Genomic DNA, 15171 nt, shown 5'->3' with positions numbered 1-15171 from the left:
AATTTTTTAAAATTAAACACTATCTAAAGATTTGCATCGAAGGGTTTTTTTTTTATAGTGATTTTAATCACTGTCAGATATCATTATACTTGATCCAACTATGCCACGTCACCACTGTGCCGCGACCCCCCTGTGCTGGGTTTTTTTTTATTATAAATTTTCACAAAACTTTATCAAAAATTTTTCATCAACCCAACCAAAAAAATAGGTTAAAAATAAAAATTTTGACTGATTATTTTTAACATATTAAAAATCAAATCAGTAATAATTTGAAAACAAATTTTTTTTTCTTTTAATTATTATTTTATAATTACATATAATAATAATAATAATAAATTTTTATTCACGTTAAAGTAAAGCAAAATATAACTACTTAAATATTTTTATAATTTCTCCGTTTAAATTACAATATTAAATTATTGAATATCAATTTCATACTAAATTTAATAATTATAATTAGTATTTATTCGTATATTATATTTTAAAATCAAAGAACTACTAATCAGGATATAAGCAAAGCAATAAGAGTTGATGTTGCTTTTGGAATAATCCACCAATTTACCTAAATGAAACACTATCTATAGATTTGCATCAAGGCGTTTCTTATGATAGTGATTTTAATCACTGACAGATATCATCTATACTTGTCCCACATATGCCTCGTCTACACTGTGCCTCGACTCCACTGTGCTACCGTTTTTTTAGTTATTTTTGAATAAAAATTAATAACACATGAATAATTCAATTCCGAAATCATTTTATTAAGTTTTTTATTTAAAAATATTAGTTGATAAAATTTTAAGGAAGTAAGAAAGGGATAGAATGTTTTTTTTTTAATATTATAAAACATTAGAAATAATAAACTTCTATAATGAAAAAATCATATAATGTTGTATATTTTTACAGATTTGCGTGAATCACAGTTTAATAATTGCCTGTAAAAAAAATTATATACATATTTTATGAAAAAAATAATTTACAAAAGACTGAGACTTGATAAAAAAAAAATAATTTCAACAAAATATGTAGTGGTCTAAAATAATTAATAATTAATAAAAATATTAAAAAAAGGAAAAGTTATAATAGTAATAAAAATATTGAATAAAATTATCCTGTGTGTAACAATAATTAACAAAAATAATGATCTAAAATGGTTGAATTTTAAACTTGATTTAAAAAAAAGAATCTAAATATATTTTTTAGTGAATAATTTATAATAAATTATTTAGATTAAAAAGTATATGTATGTAAATGATAGTTGTTTGTAAATTACAAAGTAAGGAAAGACAATAAAGAAAAAAATATATTATGTATTATACTACCTAATTTTTGCACAATAAGATAACATCTTCATCAATTTTTTTGTTAAATTGTGGGTCAATAGGATTATCATGCGAAGAATTTTATTATAGTATTTTCAATTGAGTAATATAGTTATTTTAGAAAGATTCAACTTTTAATTCAAAAATGTTTACTAGTTTAAGATATACGTATTTTGTAGCAAAGTCATAAATTTTCTGAAGTGTGCTATTTATAAATTCATAATTTAGAGTGTTGTCTGAATTATGACAGTTGTTATTAGTAGTCAGTTCGTCAGTTATTTTTTACATTATAATGCTATAACTTATTGAAAAGTGTATGGATCAACACAATTTTTTTATAAGAAATAATATTTATATCCCTTTTTCATTCGACATATTTTATCTTAATCAGGATATTAATAAGAACATAGCAGATCATATAGCTCTAGTATAATTCACCAATTTTAGCTTCGATGCGAAGCTGAGAAGGTATTGGTTTTACTAAGATGTGTTTATTTTATTTTTTTTTTATTTATTTATTTTTTACATTTTTAACTTTATAATGCTATGACATATTGACAAGTGTATGGATCAACATTATTTTTTTATGAGTAATAATATGTTTTAATAATCCCTTTTTCATTCGACATACTTTATCTTAATCAGTATATTAATAAAAACATAGCAGATCATGTAGCTCTAGTATAATTCACCAATTTTTTAAAATTAAACACTATCTAAAGTTTGCATCGAAGCGTTTTTTCTTATAATGATTTTAATCACTGTCGGATATCATTATACTTCATCCAACCATGCACGTCACCAATGTGCTAGGTTTTTTTAGTTATTTTTGAATATTAAAAATTAATAACACATGAATAATTCAATTATGTTTTTATTATGTTTTTTATTTGAAATGTTAGTTGATAAAATTTTCAGGAAGTAAGAAAGTGATAGGTTTTTTTTTTTTAATATTATAAAACATTAGAAATAATAAACTTCTATAATGAAAAAATCATATAATGTTGTATATTTTTACAGATTTGCGTGAAACACAGTTTAATAATTTCCTGTAACATATTTTATGATTTGTATAAAGATAATTTACAAAAGACTGAGGTTTGATTAAAATTTGAACAAAATATGTAATGGTCAAAAAAAATTAATAATTATTAACAATATTAAAAAAAGGAAAAGTTATAATAGTTATAAAAATAATGAATAAAATTACGCTGTGTGCAAAGGCGTAAAGCATTTGAGTAAATGTATTTGAATAAAAGTATTCAAATACTTTCATTGGTATTGAATAGTATTTTTAAATACATTTAATAAAAAGTATCTGAGTAGTATTTTAAATACAATTATTTAGTATTTAATACTGTTTAATATTCAGTACTATTAATATACTTTTTTTTTCTAATTTGCTAACCGTAACACAGCAAGCAAATTAAACTCAGTCAAAATGAAAATTGAGAATAATTCTCTGTTATTTTATATGTTACATTATAGTATAACATAATTATTGTGCTTATCTAAATGCTATTATGTATACATCTATTTTTAATACATCAGTTGAACCTACAATAGCCTATTGCAGGTTCAAATGATTTACTCTATTGTTAATAAGACATACTTTACAGGTTTTTACACATGTACTAATATTTATTTTTTTCACTGATTAGTCTACAATAATTAATTTTATTTATCTCTAACAAAAAATATCGAAAATAATAAATGAGTTCTCTTAATTTAAGAGTACTCAATATTTGACTCAAATTACTCTCTTGGTAATTATTTAGTGGAACCTTATGCTCTTAGTTAAAATAAAAACATTATTATTATTTTTTAATTGTATTCTTAGTATTACTCAAATACTTTTGTATGAAAAGTATTCAAATAGTATTTTAAATACATTTTTTTTTAAATATTTGAGTATTATTTAAAATACTTTTTAAAAGTATTTCTTACAACTATGGCTGTGTGTAACATTAATTAACACAAATAATGATCTAAAATGGCTGAATTTTTAAAATTATTTATATTAAATATATTTTTTAGTGAATAATAAATTATTTAGATTAAAAATGATATGTATAATATAATATTTTAATTGATAGTTGTTTGTAAATTACAAAGTAAGGAAGAACAATAAAGAAAAAATATATTATGTATTATACTACCTAATTTTAAAAACCAAAATTTCTGCACAATAAGGTAACACCTTTATTAATTTTTTGGTTAAATTGTGGGTCAATAGGGATATTATGCGAAGAATTTCTTTTTAGTATTTTCAATTCAGTAATATAGTTTTCTAAGAAAGGTTCAACTTTTATTTCAAAAATATTTTCTATTTTATGAAGTACGTATTGTCTAGCAAAATCATAAATTTTCTCAAGTGTGCTATATATAAATTCATAACTTAAAGTGTTGTCTGAATTATGAAAGTTGTTATTAGTAGTCAGTTCGTTAGTTAATAATAATGATTTGTCGAGAACATCAAATACAGGATTCTCATTATTACATTCAAAATAATTTAATGCATTAATCATACAAGTCATTAGTGGTTTAAACATAGAAAACATTTCGATTAATTTTTTCAAATTCGTCAATTTAGATTCCTCATTTCGGTTATACATACATATTAATGACATATCTCTATAGTAATCACGTAAAGGATTTAGCATATCTGAATAAATTTTTCTTAATACCAATGAAGCACATAGCTTTGACATTTCAAATTCGGTTTTATTGACATTATTGTTAGGATAATATGTATTGACCCATAAATCGATTGGTACTTTTTCTCCTTTTATGTTTATAAGTTTTAAGCCAACTATATTTTTCCATCCTGTAGAACTAACAATTCTATTAAATTCAGCAACTTCGTTAGGATTTGCTATTGGTTCTGGTTCTGGTTCTGGTTCTGGCTCTGGTTCTTGCATTACTCTATGCCGACCATATCTGCTACTAGTAAGACATATTAACATAAAAAAGAAAATTAATCGTGTGAGCAACATCATAAAAATCGTAATTAAAAAAAAAAATAACTTACTCTTATAAGCCTTATATCATTATTCCTTTTAATTTATATGTATAGAGTATTTACATTTATTAATAGTATATGTAAAATTATTATTGATGCATATTTGTTTTATTATTATTTATTCGTATTTATTTAGTCAATGGATGTATTTTTGTGTTAGATATTCATATATCATTATACAGCATAAAAATAAAATTATACTTGTCGAAAAACATTTTTTAAACTTCTAATCCCAATTCAAAATTAAAAGTTTATTTATAAATTAAGTATTATCGTTTGGTTTGCGGCTCTACAGAACACACGCTCGCAACAGTTTAGGTTCAATAATGATATGGTAAATCATTACAAAACATTCTATAATGCACCGATTTATTGTACTTTTTTTGTAATTGGGACAATTTCGTTGATGTCTAATTATTGTATTATCGTCACCTTTATTGTATGTCAAAATTAGCCGATAAATATAATATAGATCTAATTGTAAAATGTATATGAATTTAAAAATAATCTATGTAATTTAAGGTAATTAAAATGTTTAAATTATTATTGTATGCTGTTGTATATTTGTATATTGTATACTTTAATATTTAGTTTTTGATTGGATTAAGGTCCATATGAAATATAAAAAAAAAGACTTACGCAAATTGTCCAATAATACTGACCTACAAAAAAATGGTAGCTATTTTTAATTTTTACATAAAATCCATAATAGAAATTTTATTAACTTTTAATTAAATCTGTAATTTAAAAAATCCATATTAAAATTAAAAATTAAATATCCTCATAACCATTTGTCCTATCCAAAAGTCTCTGGTGTCAATTTGAACTGTTTTTAATTCTATCAAAAAAAAAAAAAGAAATAATTAAAATTTATTATAAATATCATGATTGCGATTAGAAATTATTAATTTTGCTGATGTAATTTTAAAATTAGAATCAAATAATCAGACAGGCTTTAGTAAATTGAAAAAGCTTTATCTTAGAATACTTGATTTAAAACATTTCTCTGACTATTTTCTTTTCTTTATAGAATCCTTATAATTATCCTCAATAACCTTAGTTTATGTTCGTCATAGGTCTGCCATATTTCAAACCGCACCCATATTGTTAGATTCCGAATCGCAAATTAGTGCCATGACGACAGCATTCGCGGATCGCCTCGGCCTTCCTCGCTCTCAATGGACTCAGTCCATTACGGGTGTTTCTGGAATTCAGATTCCCAACACCCGAGGTGTTATGACGTGTCAGATGTAGCCAAGTTATTCCAGCGAACCCCATATTGACGGTCAAAGCATGGAAATTACAAATAATTTATTATGGTATGTAATTACGGCTCATGTTAGAAAAAATTATAACAATTTGGCGCTTGTTGACCCATCATTGGATTCGCCCGGTTCGATTGATTTTTTGTTGGTAGTCGATTTATACTCATTAATTTTGAATGGTAAACGTATTGTCGTACATGACGATCCTCCGGCTGCGTTCGGTTCGATATTCGGATAGGTGCTCATTGGTGGCGCTCCCACTGCTGTACTTAACTGTGGTATCAACGACAACCTCTTTAGAGACAATATTGGATAAGTTTTGGCTGACTGAGGAGACTGACACAACTCCAATCGATTTCACCACTTTTGGAAAATGTGAAAAAATTCTTCGTGAACAATTCTGTACGGCTTTCGTCAGGGCGTTTTTCTGTACCGTTGCCAATTCTTTCGTTGTCTCCAGACAAGCATAGTTTTTTGTGATCTTGTCACGTGGCCCTTAAGCGATTCGAAAATTTAGAGAAACGTTTAAATAGGGATTCGAAATAACGCGTGCTTCATTGGCAGATTATAATCAAGTTGGTCTTTAATCAAACCTCTTATTAAATTTATAATTAAATAATGTTTTTATATTTAAAAAAAACATAGAGTTATATGACATTAGATCATAACATGTTATGATTATAATACATGATACCAACTTTTCAGATGTGTCTGATGTTGATGTCTTCTCATATTATCCTTTCTGGAAAAATTTTTGCCGCAAATTGTCAACGAAAATTAACTCTGGGGAAGAATGATTTTTAGGTTTTATTATGTATACTTTTGCAAACCTCAGCAATTTTATACCAACAGTATCCCCTACCTCTGGAGTTGATCATTTTTGTAAGACAATCTCGTGTTATGACCATTCTCAAACGTTCATTGGAATTTAACATTATTTTACGTGACTTTTGTTAAAACATTAACATTTTATTTACACTTACTAACGTGACGCTTACCTCTAAGCGCATATGAATTGTATAGAGTCATGGTTTAGAAATTGGAAGATAAAAATAAATGAAGCCAAGTCAAATCATGTCACGTTCGCTCTTCGTCTTGGAATATGTCCACCCGTCAAAATTTACAATACCATAATCTCTCCTCAGGACGAAACAAAATACCTAAGTATCATTCTATAAAATTGAACTATAAAATTGAACACTTTAATGCATGAAAAGAAAGTTGATTATTCTCATCTTTCATAGCTTTAAATTTATACCCTCAGGGATATAATCAGGTAGTACTCCTAGTGTCTGGGTACTACAAGTAAAATTTGCAAAATTTGATCATTGTGTACAAAATAGTGAAACTAAAATTAAAAAAAATTTGGGGGTAAACCAAATTAATTCCTCTCTAGTTAAAATTATTTTATATAATAATAACTTTTTGTGTGCGTGGGAGAAAGACCTGCATAATGACAAATTAATTAATTATATTAATCTATTTTGAAGACTATAGGCTATCCTAAAATGTAAACATTTTATTAATATGAATTTTTTCAATATATAATTTTCATTAATTAATCATGTTATGATTTAATTATACAAAAATCTTTTAAAAAAGTTTGTATCCATAAAAATCATTGAAATTTTTTTATCTATGAAGGATCTATTTACATATCTCTTTTCGTATGACTGTTTCATTTATTTGAATTTAGAAAAGCTCTTTGTTTTTATATAGTTGTTATAAATTTTTTGAAAAAAAGATTCTGGCAAATATTTTATCTACAGTTTTTCTGCTAAATAGTTTTTCCTTTAAAACTATTTGGTTACAAGTTTAGTTTTATCAATATTATTTGATTATTTGATACAATATAATTTTCTAATCGGGTTTAAATTTTTTTTAAAAATCGAGTATTTGTATAGTTTTTCTTTTATCATCTTCAAGTATATTGTATTTTTTATAATTTAATGTAAATTTAAAAGTCAACTAATAACTTTTGTTTAAATTGTATAGTATAATTTCTCAAGTTTACAGTGCTCATTTATTATTTTAAACGAATTTTTCGTTAATTTAACAATATTATCTTCAATGCGAAGCTGAGAAGGAATTGGTTTTATTAAGATGTGTTTATTTTTTTTTTTTTGTGTCTGTTACTACTTTTTCTCAGCTCTTATCGAACCGATTTCTTTCAATGATACATCAAAAGATCACAAATCGTATCTAGTCGAAGACATTACCCTCAAAAATTGAAAAAAATGGGGGAAACCTCCAAAAAAATTACAAATTTAAAAATCGCTAATTTTTTCAACTTTTTTTACTTAAAAGTGCCATAACTTTTTCAAAAATGAACATATCTATATAATTCTTTTATATATAGATGCATGATATCATTACCTTTCATTTGGTATATTTTTTTTTTATATTTAATCCTTTACCTGCCCACAAGGGGAGATTTAAAATGACAACTTTTTCACAAAAAATTAATTTTTTCAACTTGACTTTTGAAAATTTTCCGGAATGTTTGACACTTTTATATATATTTTAAATTAAAGCTAATGTAAAATACTTTATCATAGAAAAAAAGAATTTCGGACTTTATTTTATCTTCACGGTGAAAATGGCTACCGAATGTTTTTTTTGTGTGAAAATTTTCGATTTTGTATTTTACATTTTTAACTTTATTATAGTATAACTTTTTGAAAAATGTATGGATCAATACAATTTTTTCATGAGAAGTAGTATTTATGTACATCTTTTATTCGACACACTGTTTTTTTAAATCGGACCATTTCCCTATATACGAGAGGGGTTCAAATCTAAAAAATGCATGTAGAAAGTAGAACTTTTTCAACTTAAATTTTGAAAGTGTTCCGGAAAGTCTGACACTTTTCTATATATATTAAATTAAAGCTAATGTAATCTACTTTATTATGTAAAAAAAATTTCGGACTTTATTTTGTCTTCATAGTGAAATTGGCTACCAAATGCTATTATTGTGTGAAAATTCTCAATTTTATTTTTTACATTTTTAACTTATAAGCTATAACTTATTGAAAAGTGTATTAATCAATATAATTTTTTTATGGGAAATACTATTTTCTAATAATCTCTTTTTTTATTCGACATACTTTGTATTAATCAGGATATTAATAAGGAACTAGCAGATCATGTAGCTTTTGGAATAGTTCACCAATTTTTTAAAATTAAAAAGTATCTAAAGATTTGCATCGAAGCGTTTTTTATGATAGTGATTTTAATCACTGTCAGATATCATTATACTTGATCCATCTATGCCACGTCACCACTGTGCCGCGATCCCCCTGTGCTGGGTTTTTTTTTTAATTAAACACTATCTATATAGTTATATATATTTTAACTATANAATTAAACACTATCTATATAGTTATATATATTTTAACTATATAAGTTTGCATCGAAGCGTTTATATTTGATAGTGATTTTAATCACTGTCAGATATCATTATACATGATCCAACTATGTCACGTCACCACTGTGATGAGTTTTTAGCTTCGATGCGAAGATGAGAAGGTATTAACTTTACTATGATGTGTTTTTTTTTATTTTTTTATTTTTTTTTTTTGGGTCTGTGAACGCTCAATCTCAGCTCTCGCTGGACCGATTTTGATGAACAATATGTCAAAGATCACAAATTATATCTAGTTGAAGACATTACCCTCAAAAATTGAAAAAATTCCCTCATTCCCCGTAAACGGGGGAAATCCCCCAAAAAATTACAAATTTAAAAAACGCTAATTTTTGATATTATTTCAATTTTTTTACTTAAAATTGCCATAACTTTTTTAAAAATGATCGAACTAATATAATTTTGTTTTTTTAGATACCTTAGATATTTACCTATCATTTTATATATTTTTGTGAACATTTGACCCTTTAACAGCCCTCAGGAAGGGTTTCAAAATGGTAACTTTTTTACAAAAAATTAACTTTTTCAACTTAAATTTTGAAAGTGTTCCGGAAAGTCTGACACTTTTTTATATATCTTAAATTAAAGCTACTATAATGAACTTAATTATGGAAAAAAAAAATTTCGGACTTAATTTTGTCTTCAGGGTGAAATTGGCTACTGAATGCTATTTTTGTATGAAAATTCTACATTTGTATGAAAAGTGATAGGTTGTTTTTTTTTTTAATATTATAAAACATTAGAAATAATAAACTTCTATAATGAAAAAATCATATAATGTTGTATATTTTTACAGATTTGCGTGAAACACAGTTTAATAATTTCCTGTAACATATTTTATGATTTGTATAAAGATAATTTACAAAAGACTGAGGTTTGATTAAAATTTGAACAAAATATGTAGTGGTCAAAAAAAATTAATAATTATTAACAATATTAAAAAAAGGAAAAGTTATAATAGTTATAAAAATAATGAATAAAATTACACTGTGTGTAACATTAATTAACAAAAATAATAATCTAGAATGACTGAATTTTTAAAATGTTTTAAAATAAAGAATGTAAATATATTTTTTAGAGATTAATAAATTATTTAGATTAAAAATTATATGTATAATATAATATTTTAATTGATAGTTTTTTGTAAATTACAAAGTAAGGAAGAACAATAAAGAAAAAATATATTATGTATTATACTACCTAATAAAAAAATCCAAAATTTCTGCACAATAAGGTAACACCTTCATCAATTTTTCTGGTAAATTGTGGGTCAATAGGTTTATCATGCGAAGAATTTTCTTCTAGTATTTTCAATTCATCAATATAGTTATCTAAGAAAGGTTCAATTTTGCATGCATAAATCATGTTTATTTGAATAAATCCGTATTTTGTAGCAAAATCATAAATTTTCTGAAATGTTCTATTTATAAATTCATAATTTAGAGTGTTGTCTGAATTATGAAAGTTGTTATTAGTAGTCAGTTCGTTAGTTAATAATAATGATTCGCGGAGAATATCGAATGCAAAATTCTCATTATTACATTCAAAATAATTTAATGCATTAATCATACAAGACATTAGTGGTTTAAACGTAGAAAACATTTCGATTAATTTTTTCAAATTCGTCAATTTAGATTCCTCATCTGGGTAATTTTTATAATTGTATGTCATATCTCTATAGTAACCACGTAAATGATTTAGNAGTCATATCTCTATAGTATTCACGTAAATGATTTAGCATATCTATGTAAATTCGACTTAATACCAAGGAAGCATACTTTGATCTTGCTTCAAAATAGATTTTATTGACAGCATTGTTAGAAGGAAATGCATGGACGAATAAATCGATTGGTACATAATCTCCCACTTCATCTATAAATCTAATACCATCTATATTAATCCACCCTGTAGAATTAATAATTCTATTAAACTCAGTAACTACGTCAGGATTTGCTATTGGTTGTCGTACTGGTTCTGGTTCTGGCTCCGGCTCTGGTTTTATTTTACGCCGTCTAAATATGCTACTAGTAAGACATATTAACATAAAAAAGAAAATTAATCGTGTGAGCAACATCATAAAAATCGTAATTAAAAAAAAAAATAACTTACTCCTATAAGCCTTATNCAAAAAAATAACTTACTCCTATAAGCTTTATACCATTATTCCTTTTAATTTATATGTATAGAGTATTTACATTTATTAATAATATATGTAAAATTATTATTTATGTATATTTGTTTTATTATTATTTAGTCGTATTTATTTAGTCAATTGAAGTATTTTTGTGTTAGATGTTCATATATCATTATACAGCATAAAAATAAAATTGTACTTGTCAAACAACATTTTTTAAACTTCTAATCCCAATTCAAAACTAAAAGTTTATTTATAAATGAGGTATTATCGTTTGGTTTTTGGCACTACAGAACACGCGCTCGCAACAGTTTAGGTTCAATAATGATATGGTAAATCATTACAAAACATTCTATAATGCACCGATTTATTGTACTTTTTTCTAATTCAGACAATATTGTTGATGTCTAATTATGTATTACTGTATTTCCATTACCGTTACAACCATGATATTGATTGTAACTACTATCATAACATCAAACTAAAAAGTTAATAATAATTTTTAAAATAAGCTTAAAACAATAGTGAAAAAAAAATACTAGTATTATTGTTATAAAAGCGTGGGTGCTTTGTGCCATACTTTTCGTATATTGAGCGCCCGACGCTTTTATCACAATAATACTTGTATTTTTCTTTCATTTTTCTTTTAATCTTATTTTAAAAAGTATTTTTAACTTTTTAGTTTGATGTGCTTTAAACATACATAAATAAACGTGCGTAGTTATCAATATAATCGTATTGCATCAAAAAGTAATGCAGGTACACAATCGGTTTTGTTATCAACTATTACACGACGAAAATACTACCAATAATGGACACTCACACTAATAATAATCATTTCTTTTTCACACAACGACACAGTGTAACATGTAGAAATCGCAAAATTGCCTATATTCGACTCCTGAAAAACTAATTCAAAAATACAGTCATTTTTCTAAACTTAGGGAGGCAAAATATTCAAAATAAATTTAAATTTAAATTCAATGTAAGTTATATATATCAAAAATCTCTTGATTTTAACGTGTTTAGATTAGTTTACATTTAAACTAGTCGTTAATTATATTAACGCTATAAACTAGTAATATTTATATTCTGTAAATATAATTAAAATCAACGCTTCACTAGTTCTAGGTGAATATCTACGCCCACAATTGTATATGTTACAAACACACTTACAACAACTATTAATTTTTTTTTGCTTTTATGTATAACTCAATTTTTTAATATTTAAGTATATATTTAACTGTCAACCTTCAGTTACGATTTATCGGTCGTATTGTGTAGACGTGTTTATCTTACGTACGTTTGTAGTTACCCGCCTATTTTTAGAGTAATTTTCCGTTTAGTCATAGTTTTTATCAGTTTTGAAACCATTGTTTTGCTTTTTTGGCACATTTACGGTCTCCACAAAGTCTGGCAAGATAGTTGATAGTTCAATAAAATTGAAAACGGTATGTTGGAATCGCTCGATATCTCTTTCCATTTTTTATTTTCCATGGTTTCATAACGTTGACTTATCCAGAAATATCATTGCTCATTACTCAAGACTTAGGTTAGGTCATAATCTTCTTCCTTACCATGCATTCCGTCTTTACTTAAATTCCGTTTCCTTCTTTTCCCTGTTTACATAATAGTGAAGCTCTATGTGATTTTCTTCATCTTCTCTTTGATTGTCCTGCCCTAATTAGCAGCAGAAATAAACTATTTAGCCTCTTAGCCTCCCACAATATTAATCCCATTTCCATAGCTAATACTCTTAATTCCCGTTCTTCCATTATAATTATTTCCATTATATCTTTTTTGAGGAGTTTCGTCTTTGTTATTTAATCTTTAATTATTTTATTATTTTTTAGTTATTCATTTACCTATTTTTTTTCTCTCTTCATTTCTTTCAATTAAAAATTTTAATTTAATAATTTTTCACTTTGACATTAAAGGCTCTGTTAACAATGATTTTAAATAATGTTTAATGTTTGCTAATTTTGAGTATACTAACAATTATTACCATATTTGTTGTACCGTTATAACATAGTATTGTGACTGTTATACTTTTTACTTATAATTGTTTAGCTAATTATTATTTTATAAACGCTATTAAAAAAAAAAAAAACTCAACCTTTTTTTGTAGTGAAGTTGAACAAATATAGTGTTTTTCACAAATAACAAGATATTTTAATGGTATGACAATGTTAATAGTCATATAAATGATTAATTATCTACAATATACAGTTAAAATTAATTGTACAATGAATTTCAATTACAGTTATTATTTTTCTTATACATATGAAAACCAAAAAAGTTTTGAATACTAGACCATAAGAATGAACCAATGGAGTGTCCACTTAGAAATGTCATTTGACAGTATGATTAGTCATTACAAATAGTACTACATGTTGTTCAAATATTAAGCATTTTTATTTATTCACTATAGTTAATATAGTTTCGATTAACTATTGGCTGTTAAATTTATATTATTATGTTGCTTCGTTTTTATTAGTGAACTTGTCTCTCATGATATATTTAGTTTAATAAATTGAGCTGGTCTCATTAATCATATTTTAATGCATAATTAATCATATATTACATTTTTGTTTGATTTATCCAACGTTACATATTCTGTTTGAATTTTTTCTAAAAATTAAAAATTATTTCAAAGTATAAAAATCAAAAAAAAGTACTGCAAAATAGGGAAAAATTTAACATTTATAAAATACTATTAGAAAGTTCCAATAAATGCTACCATTGTCGCCCGCAGGAAATTTATCAGGGGGGGGGGGGCAAAAAAAATTAAATACCAAAAAGTAACATTAAATAAAGTGTTTATTAACTGAAAATTGCAAAAAATATATATATATATATAATTATTATATATATTCAGGAGTCATCACTAAATAAACAATAATGTAACGGCATATGACGATAAAACCCATTAAGTCAATAAAAATAAATACATCTAGAAATCCTATTAGATATTTTTGTTTTATAAATAAAATTTTCAGAATATACAAATTTAAATCAGATTGGTTATAATTTTTAAAAATGTATTTCCAAAGTTCAGGGAGGGGTAAACGCCCCCTCTTCCCCCCCCAGCGGGTGCTCATGAATGTTACGTAGGGCAAACAAAAAGAAACATAGGAGTCAGACTTAAAAAACACTAGTGAAACATTAAAAATCAAGAAATTGATAAATCTCCTGTGGCTAAACTTTATTTACATATATTTACTACATTAAAATCATAAATAAATACAAAGAACTTAATACGAGGGAGATATTAGAAATATTTAAAAACAAGGATAATTAAATTAACTGTGATTTTGCAAAATTCATTATTAAATTTGTGTAAACTAGCAATGTAACAATCGTCTAAGTGATGTTATCACTTTGTTATATCTTATAGTCTATATCTGATAAGATCACTAGGGGAATGTAAGAGAGATTTTTCAGTCAGGGTGTCAGTATTTGTTTAGCGTTCATGATAACGTTGTTCTCAAAATTCTTACGACACGCTATTTTTTTTAAACTAATTTTTATATTATTTAATTTTAAATTGATATTTTAAACATTATTCATTATTGATCAATTTTTATTACATAACTAATTAGTTTTTATGTATTAATTCTTATTAAAAGTAGTGTTCCATTAATCTAGACAAAATTTGTACTAAATATTTGATAAAACAGTATTTTCAATATTAATGATGATACATTGAAAATTTAATTTCGTACGTATAGCTCATAATAATTTATGTTAATGTGCTTCCCAATACTTCTATTAAAAAGTTTTTAATAAAAACTAATTAAATTTAATCTATTTAAATTCATTATATTTTATTCTTGGCTAAATATTGATGCAATTAATGTGTTCACCAATTGNTTCTCAATTAATTTGTTTGCAATAAATCTAGTGTTAAATTAAAAAAAAATTGTGATCAACTTTTATATTTGGAAATAAATTCATATTAAAGAAACTAATTAAATTTAATCTATTTAAATTCATTATAT

The 15171-nt window shown here is 24.9% G+C and overlaps 1 protein-coding gene across 3 annotated transcripts in view; it reads right to left on the bottom strand.

Moving 5' to 3' along the window:
- LOC126901112 (uncharacterized) overlaps window positions 1-10733 on the bottom strand; it is a 53998-nt gene extending 43265 nt beyond the window's left edge. The window contains exons 1-3 of one of the 3 annotated variants that reach the window (XR_007702982.1): window positions 10278-10733; window positions 3482-3522; window positions 1253-1322 (exon numbers count right to left, since the gene is read on the bottom strand). Coding sequence is in view for 2 of the 3 variants with exons in the window: in XM_050677362.1 (XP_050533319.1) it covers window positions 3488-4321 (834 nt within the window). In the remaining variant the exon portion in view is untranslated. Of the gene's footprint in view, window positions 1-1252; window positions 1323-3481; window positions 4378-10277 lie in introns of those variants that run through there. The other 2 variants (XM_050677362.1, XM_050677354.1) reach the window with 2 other exon arrangements.
- Between the last annotated feature and the right edge of the window lie 4438 nt (window positions 10734-15171).

The sequence above is a fragment of the Daktulosphaira vitifoliae genome, unplaced genomic scaffold (assembly GCF_025091365.1).
Source record: "Daktulosphaira vitifoliae isolate Bord-2020 unplaced genomic scaffold, ASM2509136v1 Scaffold_1, whole genome shotgun sequence".
Taxonomy (NCBI): Eukaryota; Metazoa; Arthropoda; class Insecta; order Hemiptera; family Phylloxeridae; genus Daktulosphaira; species Daktulosphaira vitifoliae.
Note: the sequence above shows the minus strand (reverse complement) of the source record. Positions and strands in the feature narration are given on the sequence as shown.